At 40.7% G+C, this 22,442-nt stretch overlaps 1 protein-coding gene across 11 annotated transcripts in view; it reads left to right on the top strand.

Moving 5' to 3' along the window:
• Nfia (nuclear factor I A) overlaps nt 1-22,442 on the top strand; it is a 532,531-nt gene that overhangs the window by 473,095 nt on the left and 36,994 nt on the right. For 8 of the 11 annotated variants that reach the window (XM_031377888.1, XM_031377890.1, XM_031377894.1 and 5 more), the window contains 2 exons: nt 8,689-8,867; nt 10,997-11,162. In XM_031377888.1, coding sequence (XP_031233748.1) covers nt 8,689-8,867; nt 10,997-11,162 — 345 coding nt within the window. The remainder of the gene's footprint in view (nt 1-8,688; nt 8,868-10,996; nt 11,163-22,442) is intronic. The other 3 variants (XM_031377889.1, XM_031377895.1, XM_031377897.1) reach the window with 1 other exon arrangement.

Consider the following 22,442-nt stretch of genomic DNA (forward strand, 5'->3'; position numbering starts at 1 on the left):
TTTAGTGCTATTGCACATGTATAAAAAGAAGTGTGCCAGTTTCAAACGTTTAAGTAGCTTTTTGCAGATGCTCCAAAACTCTGTGCAGTTTCAATCCATAGCTGTTGCTTTCTATAGCCCACACAGAGCAAGCTTATCCACCAAAGGAAAAAAGAGCCGGGAGAAGCTAGCCCAGCACAGTGGGGACTAGAGCCAGATGCTACCAGACTTTACATGCTGGGCTAACACCTCCTCCTCTTGAGTAAAATTCACTAATATCAGGAAGAAATACTCTGATTCTGCAAGATGACTAAAGAGACTTCAAACTCACGAGGGCATTTGGAAGTAACCTTTAGCGATCATATTCAACAGCACAATCTTAAAAGTGTTGTCAGCCTGATGGTTGGTGAAGAGAAATGCTAAAAATTATCCTTTGGCTTTGCAGTTGCAGGGCTACCTTAGTTTCTTCATATCTCTGTGACAATACACCTTAACCAAAAGCAACTTGGAAAGCGTTTATTTCACTTTAGAGCTGACAACCCATCACTGTGTGAAGTCAGAATAGGAACCTGAAGGCAGGAACTGAAGCAGAGACCAATGGAGGAGTTCTGTTTCCTGGTTTGCTCCCTTGACTGCCTCAGCCTGGATTCTTATACACCCCAGGACTGCTCACAGGGGGCTGGACCCTCCCATATCCATCATTAATCAAGAAGATGTCCCACAGTGTCACCTACAGGCCAGTACAATGGAGACATCTCAGTTAAGGTTCATTCTTCCCAGCTGTAGCTTGTGGCCAATTGTCAAAAACACCAGCCAGCACAAGGGTTGGGCTTGCTTCTCATTGACATGGTTTTCCTGCTTCATATTTAATGGAGATAAAGACTTGCGAACCTCACAAGTCCTAGCACCAGTCATCCATGCAGCTGTAGCTTCTGCACAGATACGGTTGCTAAAGCTTTCTTGCAACACTCAGTCTGCCACCCCAGGGGTCTTGTAGCCCTTCACAAGATTCCCACCTGCTCCTGTTAACCACTTAGTCATCCCTTCTGTGGAGGGATGGTTTTTTTTTTCCTCAAATTGTTTTGATGTGTTTGTCATTCTTCATCTCTTGTCTCATAGTCTCACTTGCATATTACATAGAAGTCTAAGCTTCCTTCATGGAGCTGGATTCCTGTCAACTTTGCCTATTAAATTATCACTCTTCATATCTACGAGAGCCACAGCTGTTGGGTGCTGTTTGAGCACATTTCACATCAGCCACCATGGTAGCTTATGCAATTAGTGTGGGAATACGGTCAATTCTGAAACTCTGTCAGGGTAAAGGCTGGAGCTCTATGTCAGACCGTAACCCAGAATACTCCATGTCTATAAAAGTCTGGATATGCTAGCCAACAGTCTAGATGTTCCCTGTAGCTTATGTTTTAAAATGTGTTCTTTTAAATGGCTCGTACTCTTTTGTTTTCCAGTCTTCTAGATTTTAATTTTATTACTATGAATCAGTTGTACTAAATTATTTGTAAACATAATTATTGATACTGAGTTCCATATACCCACTCAAATTTAAAGCGGATGGGCCTCAGTGAGTATTTTGTTCAAGTTCTGTTTCAAAATGAGAGAACCAGGGGAGAGGGACTTTGTGTATCCTTGTAAGCCATATGGCAGCAGAAACTTAACACCCAGGTATGTAAATAGGAAGTTTTCCCAAACATTGCCTTGGTCATAGAAAAGCCTTCTTTTGTAGTAAGCCTGTGTTAACTGTCTATCTAGCCGACACCCCGGGGCCCCTCATGGGAGTGATGGTTTCCATGTGCCCGTGTTAGGAGGAATGCCCAGAATCTGGATAGGTCAGAAGGCAATGGGAGTGACAGATGTGTCTACGTGGAGAAAGAAGAGGCTGTTGTGAAGTCAGAATTAACACCCAGGCTCTGAGTTCTAAGTAGAAAAGTGTCTACAGCAAGATGGCCACACAGTTCTAAACATCTGGGTTGTCTCACAGCCCAAGTTTTAGGCAAAAGTAAGAAAGGCTTTTGTTCAGAAAAGAAACTTTTCGGGTAACTGAATATAGTTAGACTCTGAGATCAAAGGCATCCCCACTGCTAATATTGTATTTGTATTTGGTTATTCGCAAAATTAGTTCTGAAACCCTTATATCACACCCATGCCGAAGCTGCTCTTTTAATATCCACATACTCCTGTGGAGACAGGCAGAGAAAGACAGCTTTTACTCCACCCCCTGCCCCAACCCCCAACACCGTATATACAGTCTGTGTACAGCCAGCACTGATCTGAAGACACGGGAATAAATTCCAGTTTCTTATTTGCCTGCCTGCCTCCTCTCCTGTAATGCAATATAACAGTAGCAAAAAGGAGTAGCAAAATTAGAAGATGTTGTTTGTGAATCGTCATGGGAAATGGGGAAGCTTCCCTCTGAAGTCTGTTTATGAAGGACTGGTCAGTGTGTGCAAAGACTAGCCACCTCAGCTTCTTCCTCCCAGATGTTTACAGCTGGAGACTGCTGGCACACAGAGACCTCTTTCTGAGATTAGCTAACCCCTCCCCAAGTGCTGTACCTAATAAACAGGCTGAAGCTCCGAGTTGTGGCCGTAACTGATCCCAGATTTCCTGTACATGTATCTGTGTGTCTGTCCTGTCTTCATTCTCTTACTGCCCTTCCTCAGGGTGCTGGGATGCAAGCTGCATGGGCCTCAGTCAAGTCTATTATTTTAAGATCCCTGGGCCTTACCTTATGCTGCATTACTATTCTGACGTATATGCTTGGGATAATATAGATGGGAGTAGCTAGCTCAAGACGAGGCATGCTAAATAATGGTAAGGAAGAGGCATGGAAGGTGAAGAGGTTTTTGGAGGCATGGAAGCCATTCTGAAAGCCTTGAGAATATCAGAAGACAGGGACCTCACAATGACTTGTAAACAAGGGACAAAGAGAACAGTGACTGACAGGTTCCCTGCAGAAGTGAGAGGGTGTGAGAAGGACTAGAACTACTGAGTCTATATGAAGTCAAACCCAGGCCTGGCCTATATTTTGAAATAAGATTTTATTGAACATAGTTTCACTGTTTTGCTAATGGCATGTCTATAGCCACTTCTGCAGCATAGAGTAGAATATTGCCACAGACCTTCAAAACATCCATTCTGTCAGCACTTCTCAACCTGTGAGTCTCAACTACTTTGGGGATTGATGGACCTTTTCTCAAGGGTCACATATCAAATATACTACATGACAAATATTTACATTATAATTTTATAAACAGTCACAAAATTACAGTTATGAAGTCACAACAAAAATAACTTTGTGGTTGGGATTCACCACAATTTGAGGAACTGTACAAAAGGGACAAAGCATTAGGAAGCTTGAGAGTCACCGATCTCCAGACAGGGAGTCTCCATGATGCTGTAGACCAAAACCCAAAACTTTTGAAAAACACAGAGCATTTTTCTCCAGTAGCTGTGATGTACTGCTTGGTTGGTTGGTTGGTTGGTTGGTTGGTTGGTTGGTTGGTTGGTTGGTTTTGTATGTGATATGGGGGAGAGGTCACATAGGAGCTGCAGCTTGCCTGCAAAGGTCAGAGGTCAACTTGGTGGAGTCAAGAGAAACAGTTAAAAGTAGTTAAATTATAAAGAATATAAAACAACTTTGGCCAGTCTTTGTTGGAGGAGAGGAGATCTGTTTTTCCAAGAGACATACACTCTGATCTTCAAGTGTTGTAGTCAGGAAGACGGCTCAAATTCAAGTAGACTCATTCAACATCTCCATCTTGGAACAATACAGTAGCTCACTGTTACCGCATCTGAAGCAGTCATACAAAAAACGATGCCATTTCGCAGAACATCACGAAACGTGAGGCTTTCCCCTGTGCCTTTCACATGCCTCTCAGTGACATTCAAGGTATGGACTGAGAGTCCTGGAAAAATCTGAAGAGCCCTAGCTTGCTTTGAGTCACATACTTTGTTACTTAGAAGGGAAGGGCTCAGCCTCCTAAGTGCTGAGCGGCAGTTCCAATCCCTCCCTCCCCGTGTCTGTTAACATAAATCGCACAGCTCTAAACTTCTCAGCTTTCGTAAATGGCAGGCCTGATTCATGCATGATTTATCAATTATAGCTGTGGGCCATTAGGATAGATTTCTCAGCTTCAGGTAGGCTGCAGCGGGGTTGTATAGGGTTGGTTTAGAATTTCTAAAGAAACTCAGTAGTTGACAACCCAAACAATACAACTTCCGTTTGCCCTTGTTGGGGGCTTTCTGGTTTTAAGTACGATTTTTTTTTCTTATAATTTCTTCTTCTTTCGGAGCTCTGCTTTGGTACCAATAAAAAGGAAAAATAAAAATGTTTTAAGCAAGAGTAGTCACGAGTTCTCAAAGCCACTCTTTCTCTGCAAAGAGCTCATCTAGATCCTACAGACAGATGGGTGGCCGTTCCTCCTGACAGCCCAGCAGAAGAAATTCCTTGGAACCTCACCTAGGGCCCCTAATGATTAATGGGAAGAAGCTGGTGCTGGGCAGATTCTGGGTTTGGGCATGCCCTCCATTCTTGCCAAGGAAGGGGCCTCTACCGTGAAGCCTTGGAGGAGTCGATTTTATGGATACGTCACCTCTGGACAGTTCTTTTAATGGATCCTCTCCTAGGACAGACAAGGATCTGATGGCTGGTACCAAAAGGAAAGAGCTAATGTCTCTATGTAAGCTGTGAGGATCTACAGTGGTTCGCAGATGAGAAGGAAGTCAGGACAGGGCTGCATAGAATAACATGGTTCACTGCATGGTTCTGGGAACTTGGAAGGCTGATCTTGGAAATCGTGAGAAGAAATGGCTTCCTTTTTTAAGATTTTAATAAAGCATAAAGATACAAGATCTGGCCACCCACCCCCAGTACCATCCTGTTTATGGAGTTTATGGTCACATGCGCTCTACTGAAGTATGTGTCTAAGAGGTCTCTGCCCTTACACTGGGCTGTGACACCAAGGGTCACTATCAGATCACTTGTCCCTCTATGCAGCAATGACCTTGTCCTTCTCCTCCCTAGACTTGGTGAACTCTGATTTAAAGGGAGGAAGCCTTTTTTTTTACTTAAACATATGTTCAGTTGTATTGGACTTTTAGCCTTCTCCTTCAAATTAAAAGAGATAATTTTATATCATTAGAAATTTCTGGAGTCTAGGGAAGAGGGAGGCCAGACCAATCTGTCTGACCATAAGTGATTACTGGACCCTTAGGAAATCCTGTCTCTAAATGTGTTTGTGGTGATTTGTTTGGGCAATCACAGGTCCATTCCCTTCCTCTCCATTCTATTTGTATTACCATGAAAAGCCCAAGTTGTTGTTGTAAACCAGGTTGGCTGCTAGCTAACAATTAAACTAGTAGTGAGTGCCATTCAGATTGGAGTGTTCCCAACAGAGGCTGCGATGCTCCTTGCCTCGGGTACTGAGAGCACTAGACCTCAAAAGCAGCCAATTTGGTTGTGTCTTTTAATTCACAGTATGGTATTAACATCAACATGGATCCAGATGGATGTTCTGCAATAAACTATAACCACTGGAGAAAAGGCTATATTGACTCTCAAGTAAATAATTCACATTTTAAAGGATCTAAATATGCATTTACATAATGTACTATAATTTTTTATTGTGTCGACTATTCACACGTACACATCCATCAGAGATGTTTCTCCTCATCAAAAATTTGGACTCATAACACTCTATGTATTCTATTAACATCATGCCAGCTTCATAATGGTAGTTTCTCTTCAACACAGCTTGCCCCAGACATCTCAAAGAACATCTAATGAATTAATTGTTTGGTTGATTTTGCCCCAATGACTCCTTCTAAAATGATTTGAGACAACTTAGATAAAAACTTAGGTACACTAAGAACACAAAACTCAAAGGAAAGAGGAAGAAAAAACAAGTAGAGAGAAAAGAAGAAAAAGACATTGATTCAATCTTAGCTCTGGATTTTTAATGGTCCTCGGTGTCCAGTAGAAGAGGAAGCTTATCCAGAGAAATACCAGGGATGCAATGGTAACCAATAGATCTTTGTGATGTCTATAACAGGGTTCTCTCTGAGGAAATTAAAGGTCATGATCTAGAATCATCTGCTTCCATCTCTACAGTGAACTGGTGACTTTCTGTCCCAAGCAAGAGAAAAGAGGCTTGGAGAAGACAGCCCTGCCAGTGCAGACTCAGCAGACGTCTGATGTAAAATCTCAGGCTAGATGACTTCCTGGAATTAACTAAGAGTTAATTGATCCTAATCAATCAGTCATTATAGGATTAATTCTATAAAGTACCATATAGTCTTCGGTCTGCACTGAATTCTGCACCATAAGGAAGAGATGAATAAATTGCTATTGCTAAAATGTAATAAAGAAATGAAAGTCTAAATTTACACCGCTAATCATTTTCTTTTACATCTTTAATAAAATAAATTCAATGGTGTTTATTAACAATTAATGGAGAGAGCGCATGGTACTTGGGAATTATTTCTTCTGTCATGTCTCTTTAACTTTTATCTACTTAATCTTTGCTCAAGCTTGTGTTTTTCCTTGGGCAGCATACTTTTGGTGGCTACCACCATTTCTTATCTAAAAGTCACTCATCACTTTCTGGGAGACCATGAGGCAAAGCCACTTTGTCCTCAAGGTCAGTCTCTCTCACGGGGCTCTTGACAGTGGAGTGTCCACCTTTGTGTTTGATGTGCTGCAACAGTTGACTCTACAACTTTGTTCAGCTCAGTACATTCCTATTCTTGTTTGAGAAATAACACCTACAATGCTAACTAGAAATGATTCTGTCAGAAACGGGTCTCTGGTCAGCGTTTCTTGCTACCAGTGAAGACAACTACATCTGTGCAGGAAGAAAGGGGGAAAAAAAGATTCTATTCATTCTGTAAATCCAGCAGCACAATTTGCAGGGGAAGAGCAAACCAGGAGTTTTTAACTCTTTAGCTTCTGAGTTTTCACTCAGAGACCATAATGGATTCCAAAACGTATTATCTCATTGGATGCAGTCTTAACTTAGAACCATTTTTTTTCTCCATGTTCTCTAGCTCTTCCTCAGGGGGCAAAAACATATTTTGTCCTTGGCAAGTTTTATGCTTGTTTTTTCTTAATTTTTAAGCCATTTATTGTGCAATCACCAAATATATCTCAAGGGCCAGGTTCAGTTCTGAGTCTATCGCAGTGAGTGACTAAGTGGATAGGAAACTGGTCTACCAAGACGGGATTAGGTAGAAGAGTAAATGAAGGGTCTAGAAAATTCTGACTTCAATCATTATGTTTGTGATGTTCTCAGTTGAATGACTAAGGGTAAAACTTTACCTAGGTTAGCCCAACTTTGTCTCTTGAACCCACAGTGGGAGCTTGTGAATTTTTGTTAAATAAATTCAAGTGGCCTGAAAGCAATGATTCTGCCTAATTATCTGCAGGGCCTGGGTTGGAGTCCTGCTTCTGCTCCAGTTTGCAGTTTTACTCTAGGATCTATGGGGATTGCTCTGACCCGCAAAACCATAGTCCCTTATGTTATTGGTTAAAAAATACACTAATCCTAAGGAGGCCCCAGTGTCAGTAGGCATCTCAATCATTCCAATGGGATGATGAGAGAAGGGCAGAGCATACTGAACTTTGGATTCTCTTCCATGTTATGCATCACTCTTGGTATTCAGAAAGATATATTCCCTAAAACTGTGGGCACTGCTATGTTTCTGTATGTAGGAGAGCCTGCAGTTTAAAGATTTAAATTACAAAGGGAGGGAAGGGAAAACCATATGGATCCCTGTCTGGAGTCTTTTCTGGTCTGACCTGACTTGGGATGAGTGTTGTCAGTCCTTCATGCGCAGCCTTTAGCCTCTGGCAGGTCTTGGCTGTCGTCCTTCCAATTCAAGAACAAAAGCATTCCTGGAAAAAATTATTAAGCATCTCACAGAAGCCTTTTTTTTTTTAATCTAATGTAATCTTGTACAAATGATAATTATCAGGGTTCAAATATAAAGGAGTCGTCATCTGACTCTGTTATCAGATTTATGGGAGAGAAGCAGCCTTTCACGGAGTTCCTGCCTACTCAGCCTGTGGCTGCCTTGGCTTTGAAAGGGCAACAGAGAAAGATGGAACCTGAACCTTCCACTGTAAAGTACGGCATCCAAATTGCGTGGGTTCATTAAGTGATCATTTACTACAGACTTCAGAAAAAAAAAAAAAAAGCTCTAGTCCTGAATTAGTCCCTAGAAATTTCCTTGAAAGGAGTATAAGAGCTTTAACAATGAATTATTATCTATGGAGAGCTCAGCATGAAAGGGGATCCATATGTGCAAAGTAGAATTTGTCAAATGTAATGTCGGTTAAATCAGGTCTAATCTACCAAATACATTTTTTATTGCTTGCTTCATTAAAAAGGCTCTTAAGGTAATGAATAATCTTCATCTTCAACAAGGATTATTAATGCCTTTATAACTCACGTCCACTGAACATGGAGAGGCAACTTGAAATTCTATCCTCCTCTAACCTCCATGTTTGTCTTAGAGCCTTAAAGGAGAAAATCCATCAGAACTGCCCAGTGTGCTACATCCTGTCACATGAGCAGCACCGTGAACCAGGCCAGGAGAAGAAGTGAACAGAGGAGGCCGAGGGGCTCAGCTGTGGTAAAGCAGGGCTTTTCCTCCAAAACCCTGATGGTTGCTGTTTGCTTTTGTTTCCTGCAGCAAGTCCACATGCGACACCATCGACTCTCCACTTTCCAACGTCACCCATCATCCAGCAGCCTGGGCCTTACTTCTCACACCCAGCCATCCGTTACCACCCTCAGGAGACGCTGAAAGAGTTTGTCCAACTTGTCTGCCCTGATGCTGGTCAGCAAGCTGGACAGGTGGGGTTCCTCAATGTAAGGAAACCATTTTTTTCTTCCCCTTTCTTAAGAAATGCTAAGCAAGTGTGAAAATAACAAGAAGATCCTTTATGACCATGGGACTCTGTGTTGTAATGTCCATGCTGACGGACTGCAGGCAAACATCATGTTTATTCTAGATTATGGAAAAGTGAACTTGTTGTAAGAAGGATTGGCCGAGAATTAAAAACAGTGTTTGTGTTAAGTTTGCAACTGTCAAGCTTATGGATATAAATTGGCTGGAGTGTGAACCATGTAACCTTCCCAGTTCCACCTCCTGCATTCTAACCCCAGGATCATACAGTTAACAAAATAGAAAGACCAAATAATTTTAAATAATGGTTCAGGGTAGTTGAGAGAGGTAGAGAGCAGAGGGAGACAGATGTTTCAGATCAACCAAGTTGATGTTTTAAAAAATAAGTAGAGTCTCCTAACACTTTAGATCAAGTTGACCAGTACTTGAACTCAGGATGCTAGAAGCAAAGTTTACTATAGTTTGTTATTTCTGCAAGTAGTTATCTTTTCCACTTATCTACACATAAAACTAAGCCATGTTCAATAACTATAAATGAATGTTTTCATTTTTCTCAAATAAACCAAATAGTCACAATTTGAAATAGCATTCCAATAGTAAAAGTTATTTTATAAAATCGCAAATTTTATTACAAATATAAAAGCTATAGTTTACAATAAACGACTGTATCCCAAGGCCAATGGCAACAATAATAATAAATTAAGACCAGCAGAAAGCCATATTTGATTTCCTTTTCTCATAATATCTATGCATGAAACCACAGATTAGCCATAATTATTATTGCCTGGTTTCAGAGGTTATGTCACTTTCCTCTGTCACTGGTTTTGGTCCCCTGCAGAAAGACCTGATTCTGCAGATCTGAGCCAGAATGGGCAGCTTTGACTAATGTCTGCTGTTATGTTCACAGATATACTTCTGTCTAGACAACAAATCAATATGGTGCCTTTCTTCCATTTTGCTTGTATATTCATTTGCTTGGCTTATTCTAAAATATTCACTTATGGACTCTCAGTCCACTCAGAAACAGGCAAAGATTCTGTGAGATTCTGTAGCCTTCTGATCACCAGACTGCATCTGAGGAAAGATACTAAAAATACCACAAATGCTAATGGAGGGGTGGACCTGCCTCTGCAGATTTAAGTTTATACTTAAAAGCCCAGGACAATGGGATCTCCATTGACTGAATTTTGGATTGGGGCTGCAGTCTACATACAGGCTGTTACTAGCTGTAACCCAGTATGGAAAGCCACTTGGGAAACCTCAAAAACCTGAGCCGATCACAAGCACCAAGTTTGACTTCTGAATATCCAGCATGTTTTTTCTCTAGTCATGACATCGTCTCATATAACTGTCAAATACTCCGTTTTACATTTTGATCAAAATTTTACAGTTTTTTTAGACAAGTTTCTTCATAAATCTATTTTGGAGATCTTGAAAATAAAGGTGGTATAAAGGTTCTCTTCTGAGGGAAACATGCTTTTGTTAGAAAGCTGTTATTTGGCCATTCTAACATCAGAGAAGTATAAGTCTCATGGCATCTGCTAGTATAAGTCAGATCAGAAGTGCAATATATAGCAAAAACATATAGCAAGAATAAAAACAAAGATCTGATAGCTAAATATTAAAGTTTCTGTGCCTAATGCTATATGATATGTGCAAGAAATTGTCTGTGTTCATTGAATACATTTATTAACTGTATAATAAAATCAACTTTAGAAAATGAAAAAGTATCTTTTATATATTTTAAATACATATGCAGGGATCATCATTTTACCTATATAAACAAACATGGTGAAATAATACCTCAGTCGATAAGCATGGAGATACTAAATAAGCCTTTAGGAGTCATGAGAATGGTGGTGGTGGCAGCAGCTGATACAGCACTGAGCAAGAGGTGGTTACTCAGGTAGACATAAGACCAGAGTGCTCTGGACATGGCACCCTGGGAACTAACAACTGATGTGTTTCCAGTGACCTGAATATTAGTGATCTGCATGACAGGTACCTAATGAACCTCTCCCTTTTGGAAACAGCTGATGGCTGACATCTGTTTATCCTTTTTCTTGTATGTGTTTTCTCTGAACTCTTGCAGCCCAATGGAAGCAGTCAAGGCAAGGTGCACAACCCATTCCTCCCCACCCCAATGTTGCCGCCGCCACCGCCACCACCGATGGCCAGGCCTGTGCCTCTGCCCATGCCAGACACCAAGCCTCCAACCACATCAACAGAAGGAGGTGCAGCCTCCCCCACCTCACCGAGTGAGTATGGCTGAGATTAGGCGCCGGTTACTTCCCATGCTCCGTGCACTTGAGGTCACACCTAAGCCTTATACCTGGCTGTGCAGGCTCCAGCAATAGGCCCAGATCCTCACTCCCATCCCTACTACCCTGTTATATCTATAACATAAGCTGGAGTGCATGTCCAAGAGCCTATATCCAAGCCACTCCTATGCATGGTCAAACTACACCAGATATGGAAATGATTGGGTGTAGATGGTAGATTAAGATGGTGTAACAACATGTTGAGGGCTGGGCTACTAGATTTTGCTGGAGTGGTTTGCATAGAATGCTATTCCCATGATTATTCTAAGAGCATCTGCTTATAGCTATCCTTAATAGCAAAAGGTTTCATTTTCCCTAGAAACTTGATGAAAGGAAAAAAGTATATGCCTTTTACATAAGATAGAAAGAGTATGTAGATCAAAGTGACCCCTCAAAGGCCCCATAACAGGTCAGAGCTAGAGGGCATGGGGAGAAGGCTTAGGAAGGGAAGGGAATAGAGAAGAGGACTGAATGGAGAAGGACCTTTTGGCTCTTCTCTCAGCAGTCTGAGAATACTTGATCAGAAAATAGGGGATCCTGAAGTCTCTATGACTGGGAATGATTCAACAGTGAGCAATTCCCCAAATATTTCTTTGTACTTTGGAGATAGCAGGACTGGAAATGGTGTGAGCACATAGCTATGGCCTCTATTCATGCCTGCAATAATGGCAGAAAGTGGTGACTGGAGTTTCCAGGTGACCTGATAGCCTAGCCTTGAGAGATGGGGTGATGGGCCCTTTCCCCAGTGTTTTACACAGGGTGAAAGTGTAGATATGGGAGCAGTGGCAGTGCTCCTAGGAAGAGCCTGGGGATAGCAGGGACAGGGAAGTCCCCTAAAGGAAGTAGGAGTGTGAAAAGATGGAAGAACAGTGTGGAAAAGAAACATTTAGGTCATGAACTTGAAGAACATTAACAGCAGCTGAATGGAACAGGGGAGAAGTATTTTGTAAATATAAACAAGCATTTAAATAAGAGGCATTTAGCTTTCTTATATTCAACATTGTAATTAATGATATTGGATACAGGAGAGAAAGGGCCAAAGAGGAACCACAGTCCTCTGCTTAGATCACAGTCAGTGAAATTGGTTCTGAGGACACAGAATCTAAAGTGACTTGCATCCCTCTTGGACATAGATCAGAGAGTGAACTTTGCATCATCTAGTGCCTATGTCCTTCGATAAGTGGATGATATTGTATATAAATTCTACAGCAAAAAGACTAGAATCCAGAGGCAATTTGGGGAGACAGACCTACTTGGTAAGAGATGGTTCAGTCTGAAACTTAGCAGCCAAGGAGAAAATCAGTGTCCATTGGCCTGGAAAGAAGGTGCCTAACCAAGCTGTCAGCGCTTCTTAGAAGCACACTTGGAAAGGGCTTGAAAACTAGTGTTAGTACTGGGTAAAAAGTTAAGGCAAAATCATAATTATTTTTAAATCATGTGCTTTCTTAGAATCTAGAATTGCAGGATGGTTTGATCTGTTTATCCTTAGCAGTTTATAAGATCTCAACTGCAGCAGGAAGCAGGGGGTTAGATACAGATAGGTGTACAGCACTCTAACAGTGTGTCCAAAACTGAAACTTGTTTCAAAGAACAGTGGTACACACTTTTCTGTCTAGGGGTTTGGGATTGCTTGCAATAAAATAAGAATTTTTTGTTGGTTTAAAAAAATAAAAATGAAACAGAAAATCAAGCCAAAGGGCTCCTCAGCTCCTCTATTACCAACTTTTGCAAGGCCTCAGCTCCCTCTGAATAGGAATAGCATTAGCTCCTCTGTCCCCTCTCACAGCAGGTGATCAGGAGAGAGTAGGCTAATATGCAGGCTATGCTGCAGACAAAAGGCCAATCCATCATTGTTAACATCTTCTGATAATGAACTACAAATAGATGCCAGCCTAGAGCAGAATATGTGTTGCCTCTGGCACTAATACTAAACTTTTTGGCATGGAAAAAAAAAAACATAGGCAAGGCAGATCTGGAAAAAATTACCTATAAAATAAATGTATCTTAATAGGAAAAATCTGTTCCCCTTCGCTTATAAATCGGAAAAGTAGGAATGGGGAAAAGTTGTGTTCTTCCCTAAAGAGAACGTTTATATTTTGGTATGTGCACATGACCCTTGGCTATACCGTGCAGGACTGTTAGAATGCGGTAGATAGGATGCTTGTCCCGGAAGAGCAGTTCACATGGTGTGGCTCACTCTCACTGATGAGCTGCTGCTGTGGATTTCTATCCCCACTAAAGGAAACCTCGTTTCCATTCATGTTCTTGAGCATCAGCTATGTGCCAAAAACCACTTCTCAGCACCTAGAAGAGGGAATAAACATGATTTAGAAATCATGTTCTTATGTCTTTATTCCAAAGAGGAAAAGGGAGAACAAACAACACAATAAGTTGTGAGAGGCGGGCAACGTAAGACAGGGATCCCTGTGTGTGTGAATACACGGAACAGTAAGCGTAGGATAGCATGCAAGCGTGGAGCAAGACCCACCAGCCCTTTGACGTTAGGCAAAGGCCCTGATGGGTGGGACTGGATGACTGGTAGGCAGAAGGATCAGGTAATGAGGATGGAGTTTCCATACCCAAGGGAGTATGAAGCTTGTAGGCCTGTGTCAGGATATTTCCTACAAGTGAAACTCTGAGCAAAAGAATGCTCCTGAAGTCTGGATATTAGTAGAAACTCGTGGAAGGCTTTGCTGAAATAGGTTCTGGGGATGGCGGATGGGGGACAAAGAAGCAGAACATGATGAATGCAATTGGTATCCTGTACACGTCAGCCCCCGTTAGAAACACAGAAGTACCAAGGCAAATGCAAAAGATAGGAACTACCATCCTGGTGGGGCAGGGAATCTAAGACAACCAAACACAGTGAGTCAGGAAGCTGGCCGGGCAGTGGTGGCGCACGCCTTTAATCCCAGTGCTTAGGAGGCAGAGGCAGGCGGATTTCTGAGTTTGAGGCCAGCCTGGTCTACAGAGTGAACTCCAGGATAGCCATAGCTATACAGAGAAACCCTGTCTCGAAAAACCAAAAAAAAAGAAAGAAAGAAAGAAAGAAAGCAGAATTGGGCGGGGGGTGGGGGGGCACGGCAATCACCCAGATGAGTTGTCTGTGCATTGACCTGGGGCCAGGCTCGCTAGAGGCTGTATGAAGCTCTCAATTCCAAGAATATTCTAAAGATAGAGTTAATAAGATTTGCAGGTGCATCTGATCTGGTAGAGAAAAAGGAGACGTCAGTAATGACCCGTAGGGTTTTTAAACCCTGAGCTCTTGAAGGGAGGACGATAAGAAGGCTCTAGGAGGGGCCACTCTGGGTAAGGGGTGAGCACTGGAAGGTTGAGTCCACTAGACCTCCCAGTGCTCAGGCTAAGCAAAACTTACTGCCAGTGGCAGATCACAGAGCTTTTCAGGGTGCATCTTCTTAATAAAAGACTCCTTTTAAGACATATGGTATAGCATAGGAGGTTTTTTTAAGGTTTCATGTGGTGATGCATGACAAATCTCAGCACTTGAGTGGCAGAGGCTGCTGGATCTTCTGAGTTCAAGGTCAGCCTGATCTACATAGTGAGTTCTAGGCACCCAGAACTACATAGTGAGATTCCACACATAGCCCTTAAAAGGAGAGATTTTCCTGGGTCCTCAGGACTACAGCTCATGTCATGGGTTGGGAATAGCTCATACCACAAAAAAATGGAATTGCCCATATTTTTTTTCTGAAGTGAAGATCAGCATCATAACATGGAATTATAATGCAAAAGAGAAAACACTTTTGAATTATGGTAGGAGATAAAATATGCATATTTTCCTTTGTTAATTAATTAAAAATCAATTTAAGGTGCATAAAAAACTCATAAACATTTTTCTCTTCCATTCCTTCTTAGTTATGAACTCTTGATTTCTTTAAACTAAAATTCTATTAAAATAGAGCCATGTAATGGCAAGTTACACTTATTGTTTATTTTTATGTCTCAAATGAATCTTGTATCCATTTCATTCTGTAAATGAATATGTACCTATAACCAAGAACATAACAATGATCTACCACCAGAACAAAAGTGTTTAAGTCTAACAATTAGCATATGTCCAAAGCCTTGTGATGAGCAATGCTCCATACCTTGGTGCATTCCTTCCACTCCTTTGAGATCAGCATTTTATAGACAGGGCAACTGAGATGAGAAAGTTGAAGCTCCAATGCTGGTGTGGTGGGACCTCCATGCTCTTCCTGCTACCCGAGACGATAACTGGGTAGCTGTCTCAGTTAGGGTCTCTGTTGCTATGACAGAGCACCATGAACAAAGCAACTTGAGGAGTATGGGGCTTATTTCAGTTCCACATCACAGTCCGTCATAGAAGGAAGTCAGGGCAGGATCTTAAGACAGGAAGGATCTTCAGTCCTTAGAGGTAAGAACTGAAGCAGGGACCATGGAAGAATGCTGCTTACTGGCTTGCTCCTAGTGTCTTGCTCAGCCTACTTTCTTATGCAGTGCTGGACCATCTACCCAAAAGTGGTACCACCCACAATGGGATGAGTCCTCCTCTATCGATAATTAATCAAAAAAATGCCCCCATAGACTCAGTCACAAGCCAATCTGGCTACAGTTTAGGAAGGGGTGCTTGAAAAAAACAGCACAGAGGAGCTGAGTGCTTTACCAGAGTGCTTTAAGAATCCATGTGTAGTACTTCATTTTAGCCTCACATTAACTCTATGAAGAAAAGCCTCCTGTTTAAGTGAGTGAGACAGAGAAGGCCACTTTCTGAAGGCCACTCAGCCTTATAAGTGATATAAGATATGACTCACCCCCAGCCACCTTGAACCTGGAGTTCATGTGTTTTTCTAGGGCATGAAACTGTGCAAGAGCCCAAAACTTCCTTTGTTAAGACAGTAAAGACTCTGTAGGAAAATATAAAAGATATTAGTAGTTGTTAGTACTTAAGTGTGACTATGTCTTATTAACAGAGAAGAGAAAGTGAAGGTTTAGAGGAAGGCATGGTAATTGTGCTCCGTCTTTCAGAGAAATGGTAGGTATTGGAAATTGAAAGGCGAGTTAGAGGCTTGGTTGTCACAAGGCACTTTTTTCACGGCTCATGTCTAGATGGTATCAACTGATGTCTAAATTTCAAAATATTTACTTAATAAAATTCTCTTTGGCAGAGAGGCCTATGAACTTTCATAATACCACAGATTCTTGAAACTGTCACCATAATCAAGAGACAGAACAGCTCCATAGAACTCCCTTGCCGTTCTTGCTTCCTCTTAAGTCAGGGTCTGATGTAGAGCAAAATTTATTTTGTCCCTATTCCAGATTAATTTTAATTGCTTTACTAGGCAGCTGTTATCAACATGTGTATAGGAGAGAGAGACAGACAGAAACAGAGACACAGAGACAGAGAGAGAAATAGAGACAGAGAATTCTCCAATTAACTAGGAATAGTATGGGCTTTTGAAACCTCAAGACCCACCCCAAGAGACACACTCCTGATCCTTCCCAAACAGTTCTGCCAACTGTGGACCAAGCTTTCAAATATACAAACCATTCTTATTTAAGCCAACACAAGGCCCAAATACATATAGTGTTTAGTCTACGAATAGAGTGTATCCAAAGAGAAAAGTCCAGCATCCAGTAGAGTATACTGGGACAACCAAGTAGCCATCTGGAAAAATATTTCTTCCACAAAAATAAATTTCATCTGGGACCAAAACAAGCAAACAAAAAAGTTAAAAGGGTTGACCTGTACATATTTTAAAACCACAGTACAGTTTTGTTTATAATATTTGAGAGAGGAAGGCCTCTCTGAAAAAAATATTTATATATATATAATATATATACACACACACATATATATATGTATATATATATATGTATATATATATATAATTCTCCTAGCATCCATCGAAGAAAAACATGACACATTCTGACCTAAAAATACCAAAAAGTTATACAAAAGGGAAAAAATACCAGGAGCAAAGAAAAATTTAATGTACATAAAATATTTGTAGCATTTGTGAAAAGGGGGCCAAAGTACTTAATATAACCTCTTTAAAGTCAGGAACAGAAAGACCAATAATCAAATAACTACAAGGGACAGAAAGAAAGAAAAAGAAGACATTGGAAAGACTTCTAACTCATGTGATGTAAATGAAGACTCTAAAGATTTTTACCTACCAGATTAGCAAAGATCAAAAAGTATCTTATCATGATGTTGACAAGCATATTCATATGGAAAACAGGCCCCTCCCAGGGCATTGGAAGACTATAAATGGTTTAGCCTTTTCACAGAACAACACTGTATATATAAAGTTACATACAGGGCCAGGTGGTAGTGGCACACACCTTTAATCCCAGCACTTGGGAAGCAGAGGCAGGCAGATTTCTGAGTTCGAGGCCAGCCTAGTCTACAGAGTGAGTTCCAGGATAGCCAGGGCTATACAGAGAAACCCTGTCTCGAAAAGCCTAAATAAATAAATAAATAAATAAATATAAATAAATACAGTTACGTACAGGATTTATGCTATAAGTATTAAACATTTCTGTATAAAATCATATGCATATGTCTTAAATGTAAGCCACACCTGTATATTTGGACATATGCACCAAACTGTGTCTAAAGTATTCATTGAAGCATCAGTTATAATAGGAGGCTGGTAACACAAATATCTACCAGTGTAACTGCTCGGCACAGGGACTCTTCATATATAGACAAGCTTATTTAGACTTACAGGATAGCATTTGAGAACCACTTACGCTGTTAGGAGGGCCCAGAGGGGTGTGGCCTGCACTGCATGCTGCAGAGGGGATGGATAGGACCCAGGAACTGAGTCGACTGGAGAAAGGGGATAGGGCTGTTAGGAGTGCCTCCTCTGATAGAAACAAATGATACTAAATTCTGATCTGCTCTTTTATAATGTAATCATTTCTTTATGTTTAAAAGCACTTGCCTAATGATCTTCTAGCAGTCTTGCTCACCAAGTCCTTTGAAGGCCAAACATAACAGCAAAATGTGTTATCTTTGATAAAGAATAATATTTCCCCTCCTGAGAGACATCCATATAAGGTCTGCATTTCATTCATAGCAGGTATTGTTTAGGGACCCCCAGCATACAAATGGATACATATTATCCTCGATAGTGATTCATCATCCTTTTTTCACAGCACTTTGTGTTGTATACAGTCTACTTTTTAATGTTTACCTTTGCAAAAAAAAGCAATCGGAAAGTTCACTCAGTAGGTAGAGACTTGCCCGAAAGTCTGACAACCTAAGTTTAATCCCGGGTACCCACGTGACAGTAAGAGAACAGCTTCCATAACTTGTTCTCTGAATTCTACACGTGTACTGAAGCATGCAAGCATGCTTGTGCACGCACACACACAGTCACATACACACATACACACACACACATACACACACACAGTCACACACACACACACACACACACACTAAAGAAATGTAATTTTTTTTAAAAAAAAATGTCAATTGCAAAGGAAAAGAAAAAATAATGTTCTTAAAGTCCAGGCACAGGGTAGTTATTTCCCAAATGCATTAGGTGCAGTTAGTATAACTTTAAGGTGGAATTGTGAGCCCTCTTCTAAAGAAAATGAAATCGAGCTAACATTCAAACTCAAGTCTCTTGAGCTCCAAAGTCCAGTGCTTTCTACTCTGCCAGAACATATAATATGTTGACAGGTGTGATACTGTGATTTTCCTTTGAACATTCTAAAACACCCCATAAAAGCATGTTTTTATTATTTCAAGAGTTATAGCACTGAATTAGATGAAAAACCCAGGACCCAGAGCTGAGGAAAAGACACTAAGATGGGAATTACAGGGATGGGCTTCTCTGTAGCAGTCCTTGCCTGATGCATACAAGACTCTGTGGTCAACTAAGAGGAGAGGACAGTCTGAAAGGGAGAATGGAATGTAAGGCTCAATCCATGTGAATAACCGTAACCACTTCAAGTATGTATGTCCCATAGCGTTTTGTTCTTTTTCTTTTTACTTTTTGAATTGACATGTGAGTTTTAAGAATTTCTTATTAAAGATAATATATGGCATTGCAGGAAACTTCAAAAGCATAAAAAGAAAATTATGTCCTCCATAATGAGCTACCATCAGCACCTTGCTTTTCCTCACATCCTTCTGGAGTATATATTAATGCCTGCATTTCATGTGTAGACAGATATGTAATATGTCATGGTTTTGATCATACTGAATATAGTATCTAATCATAGAGACTACTTCCTCAACTAGAACATTATGCCTTCTTTATATGGAAGTTAAGAAATGCAGTTTTAAGTGCAGTCTGTATCCACGTCCCTCCCATCTTTTTAAGCATCCTTATGGAACAGGACCCAGCATATGCCTGGACCCACATTTTGGTCCTCAGGGCTAATCCTCTCTATGGACTGCCCATCTGAAAGTGGGATTAGTAAGCAAGCAGTAGGAACATTCCTCTTGCAACACATTGCTAAATGTTTGCAAGATTTAAGTCACTTTTATCCTTGCAGATTGTGATGTCTCATTATAACACTGCCTCTTAAGTAGTTAAAGTACGGTTTTGATTGTTGAGAAACAAACATTGTGAGTATATTAAATCCCTTCTCCCTTAAATTTGAGAATCAGGGAACCCAAGGTAAAAGATAGCACATTTTATTTCTTCCAATGTTTGCTCCCAAAGCACAAAGGAATCCAGATTTCCTGTCTTTCTGAAAATCTTCCACACATGACTCTGGACTGGCCTGTCAGAAGGGCAGCCTGTTAGACAGTCACAAAGGGGCAGAGCCCCAGTTAAAAGTAGATTAGGGTAAAGGACATATAATGTCCTAGCCTCTTTACATACAGATATTTGGAGAGATTAACTGGCTACAAATATCATATTTCTGTAAGACACCAGAAAGGGCAAGCTGAGCATGGCAGTACTCAATAGGCTGAAGCAGAATTCTTAGTTTGAAGCCAGCCTGTGCTCCACATGGAGACTCTGTCTCAAAAACAATCAAAAATCAAATGGATTCTACCAAGATTTTCTGGCTCTTACCTTTCTTTTCTCTATCTCCTTCCCCTTAAAAAAAAAAAAGTGTTAATTATGATTTTCAAGTTTCACTTGCAATCACTTTACTTAAGTTTAAAAATTAATGGAAGTATCCCGGTATAATGGGAAATGACAGTAGTCCCAGACTTGGGACCCTGAGGCTAGTCCATTACAAGTTACAGGCCATCCTGGGCTGGAGAATAAGATCCTGTCTAAAGGAAAAGAAAAAGAAAAAAGTTCCTAGATGGTATTTTAAAAGTATCCATCACCTCACTCTTTAGAATAATTACTTTCTAACTCAGTTTCTAGTCATTTTCTGTTTGTGTTTCAGCCCTAGTTAAGTATACTATGTATATTAATGTGTATATAGGTGTGTACATTAACATATTACAGCTCTGTAAGGTAATTTTATTTCCTACTGTAAGCATATTGTGATGTCATTAGTTACTATTTGAAGACACGAATGTCTCTAGAATGCCCCACTATCTAGATGAGGCATTATCTTGTAAGTTGGTTCCAGTTTGTCGCTCTTATAGACAATACTGTAATGAACATCTTGGAGCATAAATCTTTATCAGTACCTTCATTGGCCATTGAAGGTAAATCCCCATGAGTAGGTTTCCAGAGTTACACAGCCTTCTGAGAGGTTGCAGAAGCTTTTCAAGGGAGAATGAGCCAATATATCGATCTAGGTTTCTTTTTTTAGCAACCCCCAGCTGAATCTAAGGTCTGTTCCTCGTGCTGTTTAATAAAACTTTCACCTGTGCCTACTCATACACATGCTTGCCGTGGATCAATAAATATGTCCTATCAATTGGAACAACACACAGCCCTGCTACAAAAATAAAAGACAGTTACAGAATTTAGATTAGCCATCAGAAACGAACTGAAACCAAGCCTGTTCTCCTTTTAAATTATGACCAAAAAAAAAAAAAAAAAAAAAAAAAAAAAAAAAAAAAACAGTTATGGTCAATTTGAGTAGAGTGGCACTGGAAACACTTGTGAGGACATGCCACATTTTCACACAGATTTTAGTAAGGTCAAGGCATAGCATCTTCAGTTTAAAAAGTCTCTCTCTGTATCCATACTGTGCCCGTGCCTCGGACCTTCCTGTGAGCCACCGAGGAGGCTCTGTACAACTTGAAATACCAACAGCCAAGCCATGGGCCTGAGTTGACCCCTTCTGTGCCTTTCGTGAGCTGTTGGCCATTCAGCCTATCATGCACACTGCTGTTGTACATGTTAGTAATGCTAATATATTAGAGTTAGGAATCATTGACTTTCCAGAGAAGAAGCTTGCGTGTGTGTCGCTCTGTAATAACTTACAAGTGATAGGACTCTAATTTCATGCCCCGAGGGCTGTGTTTCTCTGTTGTAACTTGTTTGTGAAGACAAAAGATTTGCAGAGATAATAGAATCAGATAACTGAGTGCACAGAGATGATCCAAACTGTGGGAATTTGGAATGGTTATTGTCTAGATCTCAAAAATACCAGATGAAAACTAACAATACCCATTCATTCATATATGAAGACCTCTAAGTCTCTGCCTTTCAAAGAACTTAAAACATCCTATGCTGTCCCCAGCTACGTGATATTAATAAGGCAAACGCATGTTCTGCATGCTTGCTCATGCCAATAGATTTATTTGGGGATTAAAAAAAAAAAAGAAAAGGAAGGCTCTGATATCTCCAATAGTCTCTAGTGACCTTGGAGGAAACTGCTATTCAAATCCATAAATGAACTCAATAGTAATGGATTCCTTTAGAAATTAGCTAATCTCTTTTCTAATAGTTTCTGTGTTCTTTTTTAAATGGAAATTTTCTTAGCCCCCACCCCCACCCCCATACTATGTAATAAGACAGGAAGTTAAAGATTTGGGAGAGTATCTCATGAGGTGCTTCAGTTTGCAACTTATCAACATCCTTCATGGGCTGATGTCACTGGGAATCATTTAATACCGTTGCAGTTGTTTGACGACTTGGCTCTAAGTCTGTATTCCCGAGCTTGCTTTGGTTACCCTTGTTCCAGTAACCAGCTCATTCTCTGGCCCGGTAGGGAGAAAAAATCACAAGAGTATTTTGAGTGAAACTGAAGTTTTGAGGAAAGTTATTTTTCAGAAAATGAGGGAATGTGAGAGGTGTGCGCTGGTGTGGGATATAAGAAGGGAAAGGTCCCAAGCGGGGGGGGGGGGGGGGG

The sequence above is a fragment of the Mastomys coucha genome, unplaced genomic scaffold, assembly GCF_008632895.1.
Source record: "Mastomys coucha isolate ucsf_1 unplaced genomic scaffold, UCSF_Mcou_1 pScaffold18, whole genome shotgun sequence".
Classification (NCBI taxonomy): Eukaryota; Metazoa; Chordata; class Mammalia; order Rodentia; family Muridae; genus Mastomys; species Mastomys coucha.